This window comes from Dipodomys spectabilis, unplaced genomic scaffold (assembly GCF_019054845.1).
Source record: "Dipodomys spectabilis isolate Male_0828 unplaced genomic scaffold, ASM1905484v1 ptg000054l, whole genome shotgun sequence".
In the NCBI taxonomy this organism is placed as follows: Eukaryota; Metazoa; Chordata; class Mammalia; order Rodentia; family Heteromyidae; genus Dipodomys; species Dipodomys spectabilis.
In genome coordinates this window covers 31,321,710-31,344,000 of record NW_024870731.1, presented here as the reverse complement: position 1 = coordinate 31,344,000, position 22,291 = coordinate 31,321,710, and the positions used below count along the sequence as shown (strand labels likewise).

General features: G+C 41.9%; 1 protein-coding gene across 5 annotated transcripts in view; it reads left to right on the top strand.

The window, feature by feature from the left end:
• Nucleotides 1-22,291, top strand: part of Foxp1 (forkhead box P1) — a 606,957-nt gene that overhangs the window by 342,217 nt on the left and 242,449 nt on the right. For all 5 annotated transcript variants that reach the window (XM_042679678.1, XM_042679674.1, XM_042679675.1 and 2 more), the window contains one exon: nucleotides 19,326-19,522. In XM_042679678.1, the coding sequence (XP_042535612.1) occupies nucleotides 19,337-19,522 (186 nt within the window). In that variant the 5' untranslated portion in view covers nucleotides 19,326-19,336. The remainder of the gene's footprint in view (nucleotides 1-19,325; nucleotides 19,523-22,291) is intronic.

Sequence of the window (22,291 nt, the reverse complement as noted above, 5' to 3'; positions counted from 1 at the left end):
TGTTTAGGTATTGTCAGTCTTCTGTAGAGGATGTTTAAATATGAGAGAGGACTGTGAGGCTGTATGTCAGTCTTATGTCATTTTATGTAAGAAACTTGAGTGTCTGGAGTTTGGGTACCTGTGATGGGGAGGCGGGGCAGATTCTGGGACCAGTCCTCTACCAACTCCCAGTTGTAGCAGATGACAATGTCTTCAGATACTGCCAGATTTCTCTGGAATGTGGGGAAATCATCCCACTTCAGAATTCCTTTCCTTTCCTTCTTTCTTATTTTTTTTTCTGTCCTATTTTAAGTTTTTATATTTTTTTGTAGTTGAACCCAAAGGAAAACTTCCCAAAGATAAGTCTTAGTCCAAGTCATCAAATATAAACCACCAACTGGCCACAAAGGCATCTATCTGTGATCCTAGGTAATCAGGAGGCTGAGATAGGAAGGTCACTCACTGACCAAGGCCAACCTGGGTAAAAGCACGAGACCCCATCTGACAACAGAGAACAGCAAAAATGCTCACATGGTAGAGCACTGGCCTGCAAGGTGAGGACCCTACCTAATACCACCCAAAATGAAAAGGAAGCCACCCACTGGTGAGTGTTTACCAAGAGTCTTGCTAGAGTCTTGGCCCTGCTCCAGCTAATAGTATGTCAGGTTATGAAAACTCATATAGATGCCAAGAGCCTTTTCCATATTACCTATTCTGCTTTTACCAGTTGGCGTCATTCTGATAAAAGGTCAGAAGCCTCTTACCACAAACCCCCACTTGCTAGAAGGAAGCTAACTTTCTGGAAGAAGAATGAACAACTTGTACCAACATGGAAACCTGTTCTATCTTATTCTAAATTCACAGGGAACCCAGGAAGGGGAGGCATGTATTTGGAGAGCTGATGGAAGAGCTCTCAGCACACCCAGTTCTGCCTTGGCAGATTCCCCTTGAGCGGTGAGAGACTCAGGTGCCCTGTGCTCTTGGGCTGGGAGTTGTCTGTGGTCGCTTTCAGTCCTGGGCTTGCTTCCATTCCCATTCAGTCCAGTTTGCTGGGTGCACTAATAATTAACCACTTATATCTACAACATAAGGCACACCTTATTAATCCTATCTGCAATTATTAGCATGTATGTTCATGACTTCAACAAACTGCTTCCCATACAAAGGAGAAATGTGGCTGAAAAGCCAATTAAAGATTTCTTTCGATTTTTGAAGCTTTAAAAATGTTCATCAAAAGACGGCTTTGAATGAGGCTGGGCTGCACTTTTAGCCTCTGTCCTGCTCTTCATTTTTCCCCCTATAACTGCAACTTAGTAAACAAGAGCCAATCCTTAACAATAACCTAGAAAGTTCATGTGCTCTCCTCTATCACTGTCATTAAAAGAAATGTTGACTTTATTGGTACTATATTCTTCTATAGCCAGGAGACGGGGGGCGGGGGGGGGGGAAGGGGGCACTTCACAACAATTTAACTGAGAACACAGTCGTAGTTCAGGTTCATTTTATGATGGGGAGAAAAGTGTTCTGCACTTGAGAATTTTTCAGTGGCCTCCCAAAGGGCTGGGTTTTACAGGCTGGTAATAATCACTGTGATTTATTGAGCACCTACTACATGCAAGGCACTTTGCATAGATTATCTTTGTGCTCTCCAAGCACTGTGCATTTTTCACAATAGCACTTATCTCAGATCAGATCTCCACTTATGCGTGTGGCTAATTGATTAATGCACATCTTCCCCATTAGACAGTCACCTCCATGTTGATGAGACTGTATTGATTTTTGTTCCCTGCTGTTGCCCCAATGTGTAGTGCAGGGCCTGGCATATACTCTGTGGAAAGTAAATTTTGCTTAGAAAGAAGAGAGAGATACAGAGGTTTGATTTTAGAACAAGGAAAGGGAAGGATGGGTTGGTTGGTGGCTTGTTGGCAGAGCTGGGAATCAATACCCAGATAGATCCTCCCCCTTTCCAGCAGATTCCTTCTCAGGCTTTGTGATGCTGGGGTGTGGTCTGTGTCTTTTTAAAAGGCACATTCTCTTGGGAGAGTAGCACCACAAGGCGGTAAACCCAACCTTTGGGAGACCAAAGGAGGAGGATTGTGATTTTGAGGTTAGCTTGGATTACATACCTAGATTCTGTTTCTCAAAAAAGAAAAGAAAATAGGAGATTCTGTTTCTGTAGGTCTGAGATGGCTGTACAGGGTATATTTTGTGTGTGCATGCACATGCATGCATGTGTGCGTGCGGATACGGAGCTTGAATTCAGGGTCTTGTGTGGTTACTTCGTTTTGTTGCTCACGGTTGATGTTTTACAACTTAAATCACACTTCTACTTCTGGCTTTTTGGTGACTAATTGGATTTCTTTGCCCAGACTGGCAGGTTCCTCAGATCTCAGCCTCCTGAGTAGTTAGGATTACAGGCCTGAGTCACTGGCTACCGTGTGTATTTTTAACAAGCTCCAGGCAGAGGCCCGTTCCTCTTCACAGACCCAGGCTTTGTATTTCCACCATTATATGGAGTTGCCTGGGCAGAGCGATAACTTCCTTATCTCTTGGAGGTGAGTGTGACTCTTCTTGGAAAGCCTTGCCTTGAGAAGGGGTCCTTAGTATCTGAACTGAGCCCTAAAGAAGCAGGAGTCCGGGTAGTAAACACCTTGGTCTCCTTCTCTTAGTGGCTATCCATGGGCTGTGTGATCTTTGATGCGTCTTAACTCAGGTGTTCATTTTACAGGTGATGAAAGTCAAGCCCAGTAATTACAACTCCCTGGTGTAGGGGCCCAGATAGTAAGTCTCGGTACTCAGTAGCAAGTACCGTTTCCATTCCATGCATGCTGGATTGACATCCTGTCCTTCCACTTCTCATATTCACCTAGGAGCAGCCACCCCGTTATCACAGAGTGGATGGCCTCTCTATCCGCGTTAGACAAGTGGCCACTTAGGACCCTGCCTGGCATGCCCTTTCTCCCTCCCTGTTTGGGGGTACCTCAAGCTCTGCTCTTCTCGCAGGCATGCCTGTGAGTGGTGAAGGCAGTTGATGAAGGACTTTTTCCCAAGACCTCCCTGGCTGGGCGCTTTTCCCACAGCCCCTGAAGAAGAGGCCATTCAGAAATTGCCTTTCTTCTTAGGCAGAGGGGAGGATGCAAAGTCAAGGTGCTTATCTGGACTGGAAAAGGCCCCGGGAGGAGGGGAGCTCTCTGTGACAAAGGGCCCCTCTGTCAGAGCTGGGATTGCTTATCACCCAGCACTTTGGATTCTTTGGTCCAAACTCCACCTAACTTGCTCACCAGTTCCTGGCTGTATCACAGACCATGGATCCAGCCCGTGCCAGCAGTAAAACTTTGCTGCAGGAGGATCTTGGCTTTCAGATGGCTTGTTTCCTGCTTCTTTCCTGCCACTCTCCCCAGATGTGTTCATGACCTTTGTGCCTTGATTGGAGCCTTTACCATGGAATGCCCATGCCACCATTGTTATATGTGCTGGGATTTCAATCTACCCATCTGTGTGTTGTGTCCAGATTGTGTACCACTAAAAATTGAAAAGGCACTGTAGAAAAGACTTATTTGAGGCTCTGTATTTTGCAAACCTCCTTCAGATGCTTTTCTTTATGGGGCTTAATTGTGCCTAGGCGGACATGGAGGTGGTTTAATGAGACGAGGACTTCCAAGTTCCCGGCATCATTATATTATTGAAATTGTACCGCACGTAAATTGGCAGATACCTGTAGTTTGTTCTGAAGTCACTCACTGAAGAGCCTGCGTTAGTTCTCTTCGTGGGGACAGCCGAGGCCCGGGGTGACAGATGATGAATGAGGGCTAGATCACGGGTGGAACTTTCCCAAAGCACAACATGAGCTTTCACATCTTTCTTTCTTTCTTTCTTTTTTACATTATGGTTTCTCCCTTTCATTTTTAGTATTCCCTTGTTTGCAAGTTCTTTTTATTTTTGATGGTTTTAATCTATGTAAACTACACGCCTATACTTTTGGATTAATGATCTTGCCAAAAGGTAGTGATTAAAGTTTACAGATGTGGGGAGCCACAAATACAAAAGAGAGCTTACATTTTCGTGTGCCTATGTGTCTATGTTTGTATGTGTATATGTATGTCTCTCTCTATATGTATATATTCCCATTTTTATAATATGTTAGTAACATAGTCCCTATTGCCATAAAAAACCCTGTATTTTATGAAATGATACGATCTGTGAAGCATTTCCCATTATGTAGACACCATGTGTTTAAATTATAGCAATTTCTTAAGATTTTTAAGGCAAAATGAGCTCTTAGAAGTGTGATTAATAGCAGGGAACAAGGCTGGTGCTGGGTCATCAGGGGCACTCCATTACAAAAAAAAAAGGTTAGACTAATAACAGCATCCATCTCTTTAACCAATAAAGCATTCGAATGATGTGCTGATACATCTCATCCTATAGTGGTCACTTGGTACTGAGTACACTCTGAACTTGAATGCAGAGAAGGCCACAAGGCTGAATGGCTCATGCACCAACCCTTGTAGAGTGAGAAGAGGCATGGGGGGTGGGGGAGGGCAGCTCTGTATGGGACCTGCAGGTGTGATAGGGAAGCAAGGTGTCTTCAAGAACACAATTCCCACAGCCCAGGAGCTGTGGTATGGGCTATTCTGTTTGCTATTTCTCTAGCATTGTCAGTGTACACATAGACCTTTCATAAGTGCTTCGTGAATTGTACTGCTAGGAAGTATATAACGTCCAGAATGCAATCAAATGTGGAATGTTTTTAGGCATCACAATAGGGTAGGGGCAGATGGAAATGGTAAATAATAATAATAGTAGTAATAATAATCATAATGAAGCTAAAATTAGACATGGATATTTTTGGCTCAGGAAACTGGTGCAAGGGTCTACTCCGCTGACAGACCCCTTCTGGGAATCAGAAGCTGTGAAAAAGAAACAATCAATCGGGGCAAAATCTCAAATCCTCCAAGATCATCCTCTGGGTGATTTTCAGTTCTTATATTTGTTGGTTGAATAGCTTATGTTAAAGATATCATAATCAGGATATGATTTCTTTTTAAAAATTAACCTCTGAAAATGGAGGTCCATAGAATAAAGGAAGTCAAGTAGGCTTTTAACAAATTGTAAGGAAAAGAAAAGAAAGTTGCAGAGCACCTCAATTGGTAGAACACTGGTCTAGCAAGAGCACAGACCCAGAGTTCAATCCCTAGTACTGCCCCCCCCCCCCCAGCATTTACTTTCAAATACAAAGGAGCCCCATATCAGTTAATAGTGATGTGCCTGAATCTAGCTTCACTCTGAAAATGTTAGAGCTCAATTATTGGCCTTTATCAAAGGTTAAATGATCACAATGGGCTTATTTAATTAGCCAATCAACTGTATTTATTTAATTTATTGAGTTATTTTGGTGGGTACTGTACGTTGTTGTTGTTTATAATTCAAGGCTTGTGTTTTTGCACATACTGAGCTGGGTTTCAATTCTTTGAACCTATACCTTCTTCATGCTGCTTACTTACTGACATGGAGTCTGCTCTACTTAGTTTTTGCCTGGGGTTAGCAGCAAGATCTCCCAATCTCTTCCTTCCAACCAGTTAGGAATTATAGGCATAAGCTATCATACCAGACATAAAATGTGTTTATTATGCTTTCCCAGATATTCTAGTTGGACCCAATGTCCAGAAAACAAAGAGATACTTGGTTCAGGAGAATGGAGAAGAAGTTGAAGGCTGGATAGTGAGTGGTCACCACTTTCTGCTACAGACAGGACAGGAAGGAAGCCAGGGCACACGTTCTTCTCCAGCTCTTCTTTCTTTTGTCTTCTGAGTTCTCACTGGGCCCTTGGGTGAGGCTTGCCTTCTAGTCATGCCCACCACGTATATCAGTGGAGAGGGTGGAGTTGGGGAACGTTCTGTGCTGAAGGCGTTTGAGGAAGATTCTCTGTATTAGTTGCTCCACAGCCAGACTTGCATCATCCCTCAGTTGAGCAAGTCCAGTTTTCTTTTTCTGGGGCAGTAGACTAGCTCCAACCTTCCAGGGCTTCCTAGGGCAGAAAAGAGAGTTTGGTGTCCCCTTCCTCGGGCCCATGCAGTTGTAACAGGCCAGGAACCTGAGAAATTGGCTCTTCCTAGCCCCTTAAGGCTCAGTGGAAAATTCTTCCCCAGGCACGGCTCTGTTGATTTGTGGGAAAGGAGACAGTTAGCAGAGGAGGACTTTGGAAACAAACCACAGCACAACAAAACAAAAACACCAGTGCAAACATTGGAGTTGCTTTGTGACTTTAGGCTTGCAGAACACAGATTAGATAACCGAAGCTGGAGATGGAAGGGAGAGGTGCCAGTAGAGGCTGAGAAGGAGAAGGGGGGAAGTGAGAAGTTTGGACATAGTGAAAGGAATAACAAAATGGTGTTGTTGTTTTCCGTACCCTCTTTTAGACAGACTAAAACTCCAACAACATAGTAATATAATTACCCAAATCCTCTAAGGTGTGTCTCATATTTTATTTTATTGTACTTTGTAAGTGTTCTTTTTTTTTCCCCCTTTCCAGATTTTGCTTTGGATATCCAGCAGACAATGTTTTGCCATACTTTACACTGACATTATGTCGAATTAAAAAATAGTAATAATTAACTGATTATAAGTGTAAGACATAGATAGATTACGGAACTATTTTTTCAGTCTGTTTTGCTTATTAGATTTTTAAGTAATGTAGGGATGTTATTCACACGGAGCTAAATCAGGCAGTTTAATAATGTTAAAAGTATCTGTAGAATAGGTTGATAGTAATGCTTTAATTGCAGATTGTGTTTCTAAATATAGCATTTCTGATTAACATGGTAGTGTTAGTATAAAGCACGGGAACCTGCATTCGGTGGTAGCAGACACATGAAGCAACTTGCTAAAAGATTAACCATTTCTGGCTGGGAATGTGGCTTAATGGTAGAGTGCTTGTCTAGCATGCATAAAGCCCTGGGTTTGATTCCTCAATAAACAGAAAAAGCGGAAAATGATACTGTGGCCTTAGTGGTAGAGTGCTAGCCTTCAACAAAAGAAACTCAGGGACAGTACCTCAGGCTCTGAGTTCAAGCCCCAGGACTGGCCAAAAGAAAAAAAAAGATTTTCTTCGTACCACTTTTGTTAGTGAACACATTGAACCTACTCTAGGCTTTTGAAAAGCTATAATTTCTTTGATGCAAAGCTGACAAAATGAACTCCTGAGTGGTTTGTATGGACCACCAGCTGATTATATAATCTCTTTTAACAACAAAATCATAACCTGACATTGTTTGGTTTTTGCAGAGTGGTTGAGAATGCTACAAATCTTTTTTTTTTTTTTTTTAATTTAAATTTGTGGGCCCAGGAGGCTGAAAGACATCTTGGAACTGAAGCTAGGTAGCTGGGGACAAAGTAAGATCAGGGTGTTCTTCTAGATGAGTCTTTTAGGCTCAGCACCTGGGTTTGACCCATTTGTTCATTGATAAAAGAAGATGAGTCCAGGAAATGAACTCAGAGTTACTCAAGCATGCAGATTCGGTAATGTTTTACAGCTGTCTTGAAGTCCAGCCTTCACTGGTTCCCAACAGTGTGGGTTCTACACTCCTATTGGCAGGCCAGGTAATAAGGGGGAGTTGCCTGGACTCTTAGTGCCTCATTTGGAGACAACCTCCTCGGTTTACAGTGGGGGGCATGTTTTTTCATGTCTTTTTAAGTTTCTAAGTAATGTCACCAGGAAAGAGTTAACTGGATTTCACTTGATTCATTCTGGCTTCACTGCTGATGAGTAATTCAAGGTTGGTGACAGCAAATTGTTGTTTATAAGCAGACATGGCATTGTGCAAACAAGCAGACTTGGTCTCCAACTGGTTTGATTTCATGGTGGTCAGCAGCTGATCTATGTAACTTACAACCTTTCTGCCTCTCTAAATGTCAGAAGAATGACTGCTTGTTTATCTTGCCTTCTTCCCAGCTGTTTACTCTGTAATGCATTTACCTCGACCTTGGTTCCAGGAGAGAGGCCCTTTTCTCCTGCCCAGCTCTGTTTACGTTTAGTCCTGCCCCTGGTGTCACCTATGAAATCTGTTGATTATTCCACCTGGTTAATGTTAAATTGCTCTTGTAAGATGATGTGTTTGTTCATAAACACAAATGCCAGGCCCTTGTTTACTGTACCCATGGCAGCCATGGTTATTAAACAAATACTGCTTTGTTTGCGGGTGGAGCAGAAGTTTATCCTGAAAGGTCTGTTTTTTTGTTTTTTTTTTTGTTTTTTTTAAATAAACACACACACACACACAACTTAAATGCTAGAATTTTGATAAAGGGAGAAAAAAGGGGAACTTGTCCCTGGAATGTAGTTGAAACAGACTTAGGTTTGCTTTTCTTATCTTTTGCTTGGATGAAGGGGCTGGAGAGATTAGCAAGTTGTTTGGTTTTTCTAAGAGATTTCCTTAGTGTAATGATATCTATGCAGTTGTTTGCTTTTTCCAGAGGGGAGAGAACTCTCCTGGAAGGCCACTAGCTCTGAGAGCATCGGATGGCTAGAAAATGCTTTGTGGAACAAACAAGGACTTAGCAGGTATAGGAGAAAAAAAAAATCTAGTACTATGACCAAGGGAAATACCATCGAAAGGTATGGTCGTTGGCTTTTATGTGACTGTGTGTTGTGTGTTGTGTGTTCTATGGACTTGGTCTGGGCCTATTTGTTTTGAATGCTCTGAAGTATGAGAAGAGAAGGGTAAGTTTTAGTTTGTTGTATTCCGGATACATTCTCTGCCATGTAAATAGAGTCATTTTTAACTGGGAAGATACATATACTTAATATGTTTTCTAAAGTGCCAGTCCTTTTTCTCTTACTCTGAAAACCTACTTACTTCATGTGGAAGTGAGTTTATGATTTCTAAAGTAAAGCAAGTGTTTATTTGGTTTGGTGTTGGTGTGAGTGTCTGTGTGTGTGGGACTCTTGGCTCTTAGACAGTGGGGCTTCTGTAGATAAGACACACACACACACACACACACACACACACACACACACACACACACACACACACACACACACACACACACACACACACACACACACACACACGCCTGTCATTGGTTCTGTTTTGCAAACAGCAGCAAAAACCCTACTTCCATTGTCTTTGTTTTTGGTTTTTGGTTCTTACATTATTACTTGTTGCTCGGGCTGACTGTGCTTGTGTTCTTAGATGAGGTTTGGCCTTCTAACTTGTGCTCCCGCTTTCAGAGCTACAAATGGCTAGAATAAGTGAGGCGGAGGGGTTTCTACCCTTCCGAGGCAAATGGTGGCTTTTATCTCCACGCAAGCTCATCTCTCTGGGAGAGCAACTTTCGAAGACCAAATATATAGGCGTATATTGGAGTTTCTGAAGGATAAAATTAAATAATCATCTCTTTGACACCACCAAGAAATGCAGCAACAGAATTGTGACGGCTGCATTCACTGGTTGCTTAGATGCTATGAAGGTACATTGTTCCCATGGCCATCAGAGCAGTCAGGAGCTGCAGGCCACACACGAGATAGGTGGAGTGTGTCATCAAACATGCCGTTCATTAATGGATATTATTACCAACCCAGGCTTGGGTACATTAAATTATATGAAATATGGAAATGAAAAAAAAAACCCACAACCCCTCTGCACTGGTTTCTTTTGGTCAGTTTATTCCACTGGAGTTTAGCTCTTTGAATGGTCAGATGATTCCATTTCAGGCCAGCTTTGTGAGTTGTCACACTTAAAATCTATTTTGTTTGGTAAAAATGCTTTTTAATTAAGCTCCGTAGAGCACCTGGCCCTGTCATGTCTGACCTTCCTTGTGGCAGAGAAAACAAACAACTCTGGCTTGGCAAAGGCTTTTTGCTGTCTGTGGTCATATAAATATGGCTGGCTTAGTGCTAGGGGGTGGGCCTGTGTTATTCTTTGTAGGTCTCTTTCCTGATGGGTCCCCTAGTTGGTCCATGTTACCTACTCTGACAGTACTTGACCTCTTGTCTACTGGGAGGAAAGAGTAGAATAAGATCAATGGGAGCCCCCCATCAAAAACTGTTAAGTTAGACACCTGCCATTTTTAGAGACTGGAAAGCTTGTCACTCATCCGGGTCTTATCAAGGTGGTAGTAGCTTGATTGAACGGACATTTGTAGTGACTGTGAACCTCTTTTGCTACAAGGTATGAGAATCCAGGAAGCTTTTTTTTTTTTCTGGGAAATATGAAGTCTTGTTTTCATACTAAAAGGCTGGTGGAGAAGGAAAACCCTTGCTTTTGTTAGGAAGATTATTTTATTACCACCCAGTTCAGCCAACTGTAGTCTACGTCATGAATTACAGGGGAAATTAAACATCCTGTTCTCTGCTTTTTTCCAGTCTGTTTGAATTGTCCTTGGGCGTAATAAGTGTTCAGTACCTTGGCCTTGGATGAATTTTTCTTCGGGTGGTTTTCTTGAATTTTTCAACGACTGAGACAGTCTGACTTGTATTAAAACTTATCAGGATTTAATGGCTTAAGTTACTTTCTGAGTTTGAGAGCACAGTAATATTGAGTCTTGTTATTCATAAGAGTTACAGGAAACAGAGAATCTTAAAAGGTGGAATTTCAACCTGGTAACAACACACAGCCCGTGTGCATTCATCCAAAGGATTTTCTCCCCTCCCCTCCCATCCTCTCCTCTTCTCCTCTCCCCTCTCCTCCCCTTCCCTTTCTTCTCTCTACTCTTTGCTATTTAATTAGAATTAAGTCAAAGCCAAGCAATGTACTGGTAGCTCATGCCTGTAATCCTAGCTACTTAGGAGGCTGAGATCTAAGAATCCCAGTTGAAAGCCAGCCCAGGTAGAAGAGCCATGAGACTCATGTTACTAATAACACAGGGCCAGCCTCCAAATGAAATTCAAATTCGGAGTTATTGATTGGCATAGTGATTCCTGGATTAAAAATAGATCATGGAAATGTTTTTGTATTTTCTATGTGATCTCTAAGCAGATCAAAAATATAAAACTCAGGCACTTACTTGGGTTCCTCAGAGTGATGCACACACACTTGTTTTCACAACTGTCTTTCTCCAAAGAGGGTCAGTATTTTTTTTTCTTTTGTGCTTACTTTTTATTTAATTCTTTCTCTCAGGCTCATAAAGTGAAAGTATTTAAATTCGTATTTTTTTATTATTGTGGAAATACCGTACAGAGGGGTTACAATTACATGGGCAAGATAATGAGTACATTTCTTATCAAGTATTGTTGCCTCCTCCTTTGTTTCCCCATACCATCCTTTCCTCTCTCCACTCCCCCACCCCCCACCTCCCCACCCCCCACCCCATCAAAGTTGTAAAGTTCATTTTTCGACTTAATGTCTAGTACATCTCATTGTTGTAATGGGTCCACCTGTAACCTTTTCTCACACTATTATCAGCATACTGTAGACATTGCTCAGATTCACATGAATTCCTGTTTTAGTCCCCAAACTCTCAGTCCATGAGTTTATAAATAGAAATGTATTTAAATTTATCCAAATTAAGAATTATTTTAACCAGCAGGTAGAGGCATGGCACAAGTGGTAGAGAGCCAGCCTTGAGTGACAAAGCTTAGTGAGTTTGAGTCCAGAGATCACGTCAAAACAAAACCAACACACAAAAAAATCCTAATTATGTGTCAAACTTCTGTTGTAGTTAACGAGTACCTGAAAGTGAAGTTTGTGAAAAAGGATCTGATTTCTTTTGCTGTTGAGCAAATAGAGATGGAAAGGTAGAAAAGGAATGGAAAGGTAGAAAAGGAACATATCTCATCTTAGAGCTTCTATTTCTGGGTTAAATGATGAGTACAAACTAGTTTCTATTTCCCTATTCCCCTTCCTTTGTACTATAAGGGCAAGAGAGCCACCATGTTATATTATTGAAACATCATCTTCCTAAGTGTGATTGGGGTCCCTTGGCCCAGATCTATGCATGGGATCTGCATTCATCATGTCCCTGGCTATACCCTCTTCTTTCCTTCACAGAGCCCCACATTTCCAGCATCTCAGAGGGCAGGATAGATAAGGTGTCCCTTTAGGAAACAAATCCTATGTTGTCTAGGAAAGCATTTCCCAAGACACGTTTGTTTCTCTTCCTCTTGGTCCATCTTCCTTTGAGACCTACAACAATATCAGTTTTGCCCTGATTTCTCATGTGACTAATGAATGATCACAGTTGTTTGGCTTTTTGTTTTTTAAACATACATTTGAGAGTTCCATCGCTTTTGAACTTTTCCTTTCAAAGTGCTCACAGAAATTCCCGATTCTTAAAAGATAGATCTAGACATCTACAGTGCACGACAAAGTTGATAATACATAAATCATTTCTAACAACAGGTAATATGCATAATTTATGGTGTTACAGTGCTATCTTTTTGATATTTATGATGGATAATGCTCAGTTTTTGCCCTCATATTACTGCTTTAAATTATACCACAAGAAAATTAATGAGAAAGTAGATTTATGGGTTTCATTTGTTTGTCAATTCGGAAATTAATTGGGTGTTAATTTTAGCCGTCCCTCATCATACGAGTACTTTAGTATGTGTGCATTACTTTGCATTCATTGTGGCTTACCTCCATTTACTGTGGGTCACTAGCTTTGCATACATTAAAATAGCCCTGCGGCTCATTCCCTTGATTACTTTTTGAACTGCCATGCATTAGAAAATTTAAGCCTTTCTGTTATAATTATTAAAATTTGGTACTAGAAGATAGTGCCTTCATAACAAATCAGCATCTCAACTTATTTTGTTTTTGTTGTTGTTGTTGTTTGTTTGTTGTTGTTGTTTTTGCACTTGGCTCTTGGGTGGGCCCTCCATGAATGGAATAGTGAAGCTGGTGGCTAGATGAAGGATGGTGTGTGAAGGGCTCATCCCTCGTTTGTGGGCCTGGTCTAAGAGCGGAAATAACCAGCTGTTGCAAGTGTTTCTCTGGTTTTGTTCAGCCTTGGGCTCCTTTGTCCAGGCTGCCCTGCTTGTAGATAGGGATGGGAGCTCGATGCAGTTTCTTCTCTCTCTCTCTCTTTTTTTCTCTCTCTCTCCCTCTCTCTCTCTCCCTCTCCCTCTCCCTCTCCCTCTCTCTCTCTGTCCTTACCTGCTTCTCTTCTATGATTCCCTGTCTGCCTCTGCTCATTGTCAACTGCCCCCACAGCATCCTGCCTGGTAAGAGATGACAGTGGGCAACCAGGCACCTCCGTGGGGACTGTGCTGGTCCCATGCCCATAGCCCTCTGCTGAGCACTTCTGACTCGCTAGGGGTATTCTCTGTTGGGTTCCCTGTTTTGAATGAGAGTGACCCTCCTATGAAGGTGATGTAATATGCTAGGCACCCCACTATGCGTCTGAGAAAGGCAGATAGAGAGTTCATGCAGCCATGTGTATAAACCCTGTGTGCTTGTGAGCTTTATGATCATACCCAAGAAGGTTGGTTCTTTTGCCTTGAACAAGAATCATTTGTCTATTTTGATGGTCCTGGGGTTTGAACTCAGACCTTGCTAGGCAGGCACTCTTCCTTTGAGCCAGGCCTCCAGCAGGATTTTAAATGGCTATATAACATGGAAAAAAAATTTAAAGTCACCTTCTTAAAAGTAAAGCTACACAGATTGCTGCCCTTAAATTTTTTCAGTCTACAAGCTACATGAGGTTAACTGATGATGAAGAGCTATGCACTCAATATTTCAAATTTTTTGAAATCCACAGTCTCTCCATTCTCTTCCTCCTTCCCTTCCATACTCCTCCCCTTCCCTCTCTTAACTCTCCAATGTTCCCCTCTCTTTTCCTTCCTCTCCCTTCTCTTCCCTCCCTCTTTTTACTTTCCCCTTCTCTCTCTCTCTCCCTTCTTTCCTTCTTTTCATCTTTGCCTCTCCAACACTGCATATTATTTTCCTACTTTCCTTACATAAACAATGAGAAAGAGGAATTTAACTTTTAGAGTTTTTTTTTGGTGGGGGGAAGAGGTGCTACAGTACTTTTACTAATTTTTGTAAAAGTAAATTTACTATTAACGTCTCTTTTCTCCATAAAGGTAGAAATGTATTTTTACAAAACTATGTGTAGTTTAATTTACACATCTTTTCATGAACACACCAAGTTCTTTAAGGGCATTTATTCTGCTTCATATAAATAATTGATCAGCCAAGTTAATTTACTTCTGCCTGACTTGGTCAACCTTAATTAACTGCCCTGGAATCAAGACTGAACTTTTTGTTAGCCTAAAATCTTTCACAAGCATGATAACAAGGGTTTTATTTTCCCCAAATTTTCAGCATCAACACTGTAACCAAGGAAATAATCATAATAATAAAGCACTGCTTTAATTTACTATAAATACATTGGCCTGGACATTATGAATTTTCCAGAATACTTCCAGAGAGCAGCTCTGTTGGCAGCAACAACAAATAAGCATGTGAAACTCCGTTCTCCTTTTCTTTAAGTCTATCCAGCACGAAAATTGATCCTTTGACATCAGAAGCTTTGTAAACCATTTGTAAGCCATCTCGGCTTCTTTATGCTTTTGGACATCCAAGTATTTGCATGGATGGCCTTTAAAGGCTGTGCTGAGGGGATCCTGGGATGGAAGCAGACCTCACTCATAGAGAGCAGCCACGTGGGAAGTCTTGTTGGTGTGGTATGGCTGTGTCCTCCAATGCGAGACCTTCAAGCATGGCGAATGCTCTTAACAGTGTTGGGCTCTCAATTTGTCATGGAGCAAGGCAGTTCTTTGGTTATAGGAATCCCAGAGGGGAACACAAGTATGTAAACTGAGTTCCTGGGATCAACTTCTAAGGAAAGAGGGCACAGGGCTCCATGGAGAAGACAGATAGTTGCTATTGGACATTTTCTTGCTCTCCATCGTCTCTGGTGTCTAATTCAATAGAAGAAGGCAGAGAGGGTTGTCTCCTAAAGAGTTCCAATGTATTCTCATGCTTTTGTCTACCTGCTATCCCCATGGCTGGCTTGTCTGGAATTCACGTAGTTTTGTTAGCTGATTTACTCTCCACGTAGCTAAGGATGTGGTGAATAGACAACCTTGGTTATTTATTAAGGGGCCCGATTCATGTCTGAAGTACAGAGTGGTTATATGACTCCATCTTTCTGGTCATGGGCTGAGCACTAGTTTCTTGTCTGTAACATGGTTGGTCGCACTTGCTGGCCAGATCTCCTACTGGAGGCTCCTTTAAGAAGGTTGAGAAATTCAGCGGAGCACTTTACATAGAGACATACAAGTTTTTGAAATGGCTGGGGACATTTGATAGATGTATTACTAGACCCAGACACCGAAGTGTTCTTAGAAATGCTCGCTCCTGATTTTTTTTTTTTAACATGCTTTTCTTTTCTTTTCTTTTTTTTCTTTTCTCCACAAAGCTGTGTTCTCCTCATTGGTGCAGGAGATCATGGGAAATTAAAAAAAAAAATCGTCCAACCTCCCTAACACGGTTACCACTTGACTAATTAAGGACATCCTTAGACCAAAATAATCCTTTATGCAATTTTGGTCCCAAAGTCTGCACTCTCACAAAACAGATTCGTAAGCCAAGCTTCTTGGCTCCATGCCTGCACAGCGTGTACCAGGGATTTGGCAGTCCTCTTCAGAGCTGCATGGGAGAAGCCAGAGCCTTCTCATCCAGCTGTGGGGTGGAGCCGTTATACCCACGGGACAGTGGCAAACCAGGGACACGCAAGAGAGCCTTCTCTGCTGCCAGGTGTAAGAACCTGGGATCCAGTGGGGGAACAGTTCCGTTTCATTTGAGACAGATTCAGGGCCGGCTGGCTTCCAGTCCAGGGGTAGGCATGGAGGGCCTAGTCACTCCTATGGTGGGCTTTCCAAAAGGTGAAAATGAAAGCATCTGGTGGATTAGTGTGCCCGAGACAAGGCAAGTAACTAAATTCTAAGACAACTCTTGTCTCCTTTAAGGGTCTACACATTATACAAATGGACGAGTTTTATGGATGAGGACCTGAAACATGGCGGTGGGGGCGGGAGACATGCCTAGGATTCTTTCAGAGATGAGTGGCTACATCTCCTGTTGCCTGTCTTCTATGTTAGTGGAATGTTTGAGATGTTGTTTTATTTTGTTTGGTGGTACTGGGGTTTGAACTTAGAACCTGGAACTTGCTAGGGAGATATTTTATGACTTGAGCCAGACCAGCACCCTTTTGGCTTATATTACTCTCTCTATTTATCTTTCTTTCTTTCTCTCTTTCTTTCTCTCTCTCTCTCTTTCTTTCTTTCTTTCTTTCTTTCTTTCTCTCTCTCTCTCTCTCTCTCTTTCTTTCTTTCTCCTTTGTTCTTTTCTCCCATTCTCTCTTGTTTTCTCTCTTTCTCGCTTTTTCTTTTTTTTCTCTGCCAGTACTGAGACTTGAATTCAGGGCCAAGGTTGTCTCTCTTAGTTTGTTCACTCAAGACTGATATTCCACCACTTAAGCCACAATGCCATTTTAGCTTTTCTTTCTTTCTTTTTACTTTTTGGTAGTTTATGAGAGATAAGAGTCTCATGGACTTTCCTGCCCAAGCCTTTTTTTAACTTTGATCCTCAGACCTGAGCCTCCTGAGTACCTAGGAATACAGACTTGGCATATTATTTTCCAGTAAGATCTTACTTTTTGCCCTGGTCAGTATGGACCATGATCTTATTTACACTTCCAGAAAGTTAACACCTGATAGCCATTTATCACTGCCCCAACTATTGGTTGAGATGACTGTCTTAGAAACTTTTTTCCCCAGATTGACTTTGAATAATGATCCTTCCAATCTCAGCCTCCCAAACAGCTGGAATTGCAGGTGTGAGCCTCTGCTCCCAGCTTTGGGTATTGTCTGTCTGTCTGTCTGTCTGTCTGTCTCTCTCTCTCTCTCTCTCTCTCACTCACTCTCTTTCCTGATAGATTCCTTTCTCTGTGGGCAGAAAATATAGGAATGCAGTTTTTAAAGGCTGTATTTATTAGGAAGTCTGATGTGTAGAGACAAGAGTGAATCAGCTGTTGTTTTTGAGTTTGTTTCCCACCTGTTAACAAAAATGCCATTCTTAATCCACTTCAGAAGTGGATTAAAAACACACACACAAAAATGTGTCTTTGCATTTGGAGAAGTCTGTATTTATGTTGCCTCATAGTATGCACTGACAGGAAAGGCTGTGTTTTGTGTTTTGTTTTGTTTTGTTTTTTCCCTTTTCCGTTGGAGTTTTGTGCAAGCCTTTAGCAAACAGACCTTTTGTTTTCTCTTGCATGTACTGGTATTTGAACTCAAGATCTGTCCTTGCTAGGTAGGAGAGCCACACACTTTGCCCTTTTTTACTTTATTCACTTTTGAGACTGGGCCTTGCGTTTCTACCTGGCCTGATCGGAACAGTGTGACCTTCTCATCTGCACTAACAAGCTGAGATGTTGAGTATGTATTGCCACATCTAATTTTTTATTTATTTATTTATTTTTGTCGGTCATGGGCCTTGAACTCTGGGCCTGGGCACGCTGTCCCTGAGCTCTTAGCTCAAGATGAGCACTCTACCACTTGAGCCACAGCACAACTTCCAGTTTTCTGGTAGCTTATTGGAGATAAGATTCTCATGGACTTTCTTGCCTGAGGTTGCTTTGAACCACAATCCTCAGATCTCAACCTCTTGAGTAGCTAGGATGCCACTGGCACCTGGCTGCCACACCTAAGTTTTTATTGGTTGAGATGAAGTTCTTTGCTTTGGCTGGCCTTGAACCCAAATCCTCCCTATTTTAGCCTCCCACGATGCTACAATTACAGGTATCAACCACTGTTCTTGGTATTAAGCCAATTTGTAACAGAAGGACAAGCTCCTCTAAAGGTGCTAGAAGTGTCTTAAGTTCCTCGGTTGGCCCATAGTCCATGTAGGGGAGCTATAGGACAAAATGTGTAGCACATTCCTATATGTCTTGCTGTGATTGGAACAAAGTCATCTGGTAAGTTTCTTGTCCTTTTCTCTAAGATTTGTGTTTCAAATTGAAGTCTTGGTTATTCAGACCTTTCTCGACTTTGATGTTTGAACTGTCTGCTTCCTTTAGTGGCTCTTGCTTTTCCGTTCTGAGTCTGAGTCTGTGAACTTGGTCTGTGACCCTGCCTTTTCCATTGTTTTGCTCTCTCTGCACGTCACCCTTAAGAAAACCCACTGGTTTGAGAATTTGACATCAGAGCAGACTGGCTCAAGCCCTGACTCCCACTATGCCAGCTATGACATGTAGTGGACAAATTCACCTCATTCTCTGGGCTCAGGTTTCTCATCGGCAGATTGGGGGCAGGTCTGTGATCTGGCGTGATCCATACTTGGTAACACTTATTGGCAAACATCTGTCTTTTTTCATACCTGGGTATCTTCATTGAGCCAAGAGCTAAGTTGGCTCCCCGGGTAATTATTCAGAAAGTAATAATAAGTAACAATACCAAGTATGATAGTACTCTCCTGTAACTCCAGTCCTGGGAAGGCTGAGGTAATAAGGTGGCAAGTTCAAAACTAGCATAAATAAGCATTCACCCTCTTGATCCACATCCCCATCCCAACATTGCATATTTAAAATTCAGACCTTCTCTTGGGTTTTCCTAGGAGAGATTTTTTTCGAATTAAATATAATAATACCAACCCGTAACTTTTTCTCCTTAGACCACGTTAGCGATAACTCATCTACCAGGAGAAGAATCTGACTCTGACTGGTTTACTTGTAAAATAAAGATCAAAGTCTGATTGGTATAGCGTCAGAAAAATGAAGATTTTACCCCTTCTCATGTCCCGAAAGCTGCCTGACGTGTTTCTGTACCTCAGTTTGAATCCTTCAAATGCTATGGTATTGGACTATGAGATTTTCTAGGCTCTAGTACATCGGGAGCCTCCCGGCCTCCGTAATGCCTGTCATCACCTGATGGACAGAAGTTGAAGAATATTTCTTCTCTGAGCCTGGCATCACCACGAAGCACCTGGACACATTAAAAGTTAATGTTACACCTGACGGTTTCCTGAGGAGGGCTTTCTGGTTTTTGAGCCACCTATCTACATAGATACCAGAGACATGTCATCCTAAATTCTAGGCTTTACCTGAATGTGTTCCTTCTTTACTCAGGGGAAATGATGACATATTTACGACCACACTGAAACCTGCATTAGGCTGGTTCCTGGTTCCATATTCCTGCACTAAGGGAAAGGTACCAGAACATGAAAGAAATGGAGTGAAAGAAAAAGACAACTGTGTAGAGAGTTTGGCAGCGTTTAAAGCAGAGACCCCTTTTCCTATGTACAACAACTGTTTTAACAGCTGCATTTCTCTTTCTCTCTCTTTCTCCCCCCCCCCTTCCCTCTTCTTCCCTCCACCCTTCCTGAAAACCCTTCTATCAGGTTTTTGAGTCATGATGCAAGAATCTGGGACTGAAACTAAAAGTAATGGGTCAGCCATCCAGAATGGATCCAGCGGCAGCAATCACTTGCTAGAGTGCAGTGCCCTCCGCGAGGGCCGTGCCAACGGGGAAGCTCCAGCTGTAGATCTGGGGGCAGCCGACCTCGCTCACGTGCAGCAGCAGCAGCAGCAGCAGCAGGTACAACTCTGGGAGGTATGGGTAGTCAGTGTGAATTTTACCAGGTGATTTTTTTTTTTAACTCAGCCATTGTCCATGTTTTGTGCGTACCTGTCTGAAGTAAGCAAGATCTTCTTATCCACCTGTTCTACAGGGTTCTTGGGTGGCGCTGGCTTCAGAGATTTAAGTTTCAGACCTCAGGGAGCTAGAAGACTTGGTAATTCCCTTTAGGGTGCAATTGTGGAGACTGGAGGCCAGGGAGACCTTGGTTCTCTTCCTTTGGGACCCAGTGTGTTACCTAACTTTGAACAAAGTTCCTCTTTGGAGAAGTAGTTCCTAATGCTTTAGCTTAAATACCCAAGAAGTTCACAAAGTACTGGTATACAGCCCATGCATGCATGCACATGCACACACACACACACACACACACACAGGCTTTATGTGTATAAAGCTGATGAAGTAAAGGAAAATCAGAGATGAGGGATCAAAAAGAGACATAAGGGCTGCAAGAGAGAAAAAGATTTGGTGAATAGGACAGGGGAAGCACAAATATAATCATTATTGCTATGTTGTTTAAATAAGTAGTATGTTTATAACAGATATCCCCTTGGAGAAATTACATGCTCGTACTTCAGAACTCAGGGGTGTGGGGTACACAGGTGGATCTTATGGGTGTTTTAGCTTTTCCCTTATTTCTGCCTCTTGTGACTCCCGACTCCTGACTCCTGTGTCTCTGACTCCTGTGACACTTTTCCTGCTATGTAAGATGTAGGTATACGTGTAGACATCTACTACATGCTTTCCAAATGGCAAAAGTGACTCAAGACATTGTGTAAACAAGAGATGCTGTAAACAGCATGGCCTCGCAGCCTGGCTTCACTTCCTAACCTCTGTTGAAATGAGAAGTATTAACTTTCTTAGTGATAATGGAGAATGGCTGTTGAATTTTGTGCTCAATTCATAGTTATGGAAAAATAAAACTAAAAATGACCTTCTTCAGGCCTTTCTGAAAGAAGCAGAGATTGTTGGCGGATGGAATGAGAGAAAGGCAAACCTCCTAAACTACCTTCTAGGACTCCCTTGAGCTTTTTTTTTTTGCCATTCCTGAGTCTTGAACTCAGGGTCTGGGCACTCTCCAGGAGCTTCTTTTGCTCAAGGCTTGTGCTCTACCACTTGAGCCACAGAGCCACTTCTGCCTTTTTCTGTTTATGTGGTACTGAGAATGGGTTTCATGCGTGCTAAGAAGCACTTTTCCACTAAGGCACATTCCCAGCCCTCCCTTGGGCATTTGACAGCTTCTGTAGACTCGGTTGGGGAAAGATACAGGAAAGAGGAGAAACTGGCAGACCAGCCAGAGCTTACTTCAGAGGGCATGGTAGGTGTGATTTTGTCTCTCATTGCTGTCTTTGTGCCTGCACCCAGGCAGTCTGTGATCTAGAGTTTATGATGATAGTTGTGTATTCCATTTTCTACATTTAAGCTAGTATCAGTGGTCAAATTTTAATCCATAAGATTTTTAGTGAATCCCAACCATAAATAGTAGAAGGCGATATGTGCTACCATACATTTATATGATATTCTTAGCTATTTATGGTTGTATAAATGTTGGTATTTTTAGAGTACTGCTTTCTATGCCATACATGACAGAGGTCAAGATCAAATATGGACCAGTTGAAGTGCTCTTATTGACTTTTATAACTCCCAAATAATTAATATTTAGAGTACATTAATTAAATAGATGGGAGTTTAATATCTTTTGAATTTTACTCAAAGAATTGACTGACATTCAGGATACCAAAGTGGTTAGCCAGAAAGCTTTATGTATACAGTATATCACACATACACCAAATTGACAGTTGAGTACCAATGCTCATACATATAATCTTAGCCATTCAGGTAGTTAAGATCTGAGTATTATGCTTAAGGCAGCGTGGGTGAAAATATCTGGGTTACTTATCTCCAGTTAGCTACCAAGAAAGCCAGAAGTGTTATCTGTGACTCAAGTGGTAGACCACTAGCCTTGAGCAAAATAGCTCAGAGACAGTCCCCAGATCCTGAGTTCAAGCCCCAGGACTGGCCAAAAAATAAACAAATAAATAGCAAATTGACTTCACAGAAAAGTTATGAAAGCACATTAAGTTCATTCCTTAAAAAGCACCAGTAGCTGCCAGGCACTGGTGGCTCACACCTGTAATCCTAGCTACTCAGGAGGCTGAGACCTGAGGATTGCGCTTCTAAGCCTGGTCAAGAAAGTTTGTGAGACTCTCATCTCCAATAAATTACACACAAAAATCCAGATGGCTCAGATGTTAGAACACTAGCAGAAGCAGCTCCAGGACAGTTCCCAGCCCTGCGTTTAATCCCCAAAATCTACAAAAGAAAAAAAAATCAGTAGCAAAATTAGTTATCTACATCTTTTTTTTTAACCTTGGCTGGGAGAACTCTTGAAAATTTGTTGTTATGGGTTCTTGATAAAAAGGGCAAGAAACTGGTTTTGATTGTACTTGGAGGCTTAAAAAATTGTAGAATTTTTTAAAAATTTGCCACTGATATGTTTTGGGGAGGAAGAAAGCAGTAGGGGCTATTATTTGTGGCTAAATTCCTGGTTTCTGTAGTTGTCAGCTTCCTTAGGTCTGTTCAAATAAATTATCAATAGCTCTTTTTCTTATAACTAACCAGGCTCTTCCCAGGTTGTTAGGAAAAAGTAATCATCGGTAAATGAAATGAGAAAAAATACAAGAATGAAAATGGTTGGTGGAACTGACGTCTTCAACTGCTTTTTCCAGATCC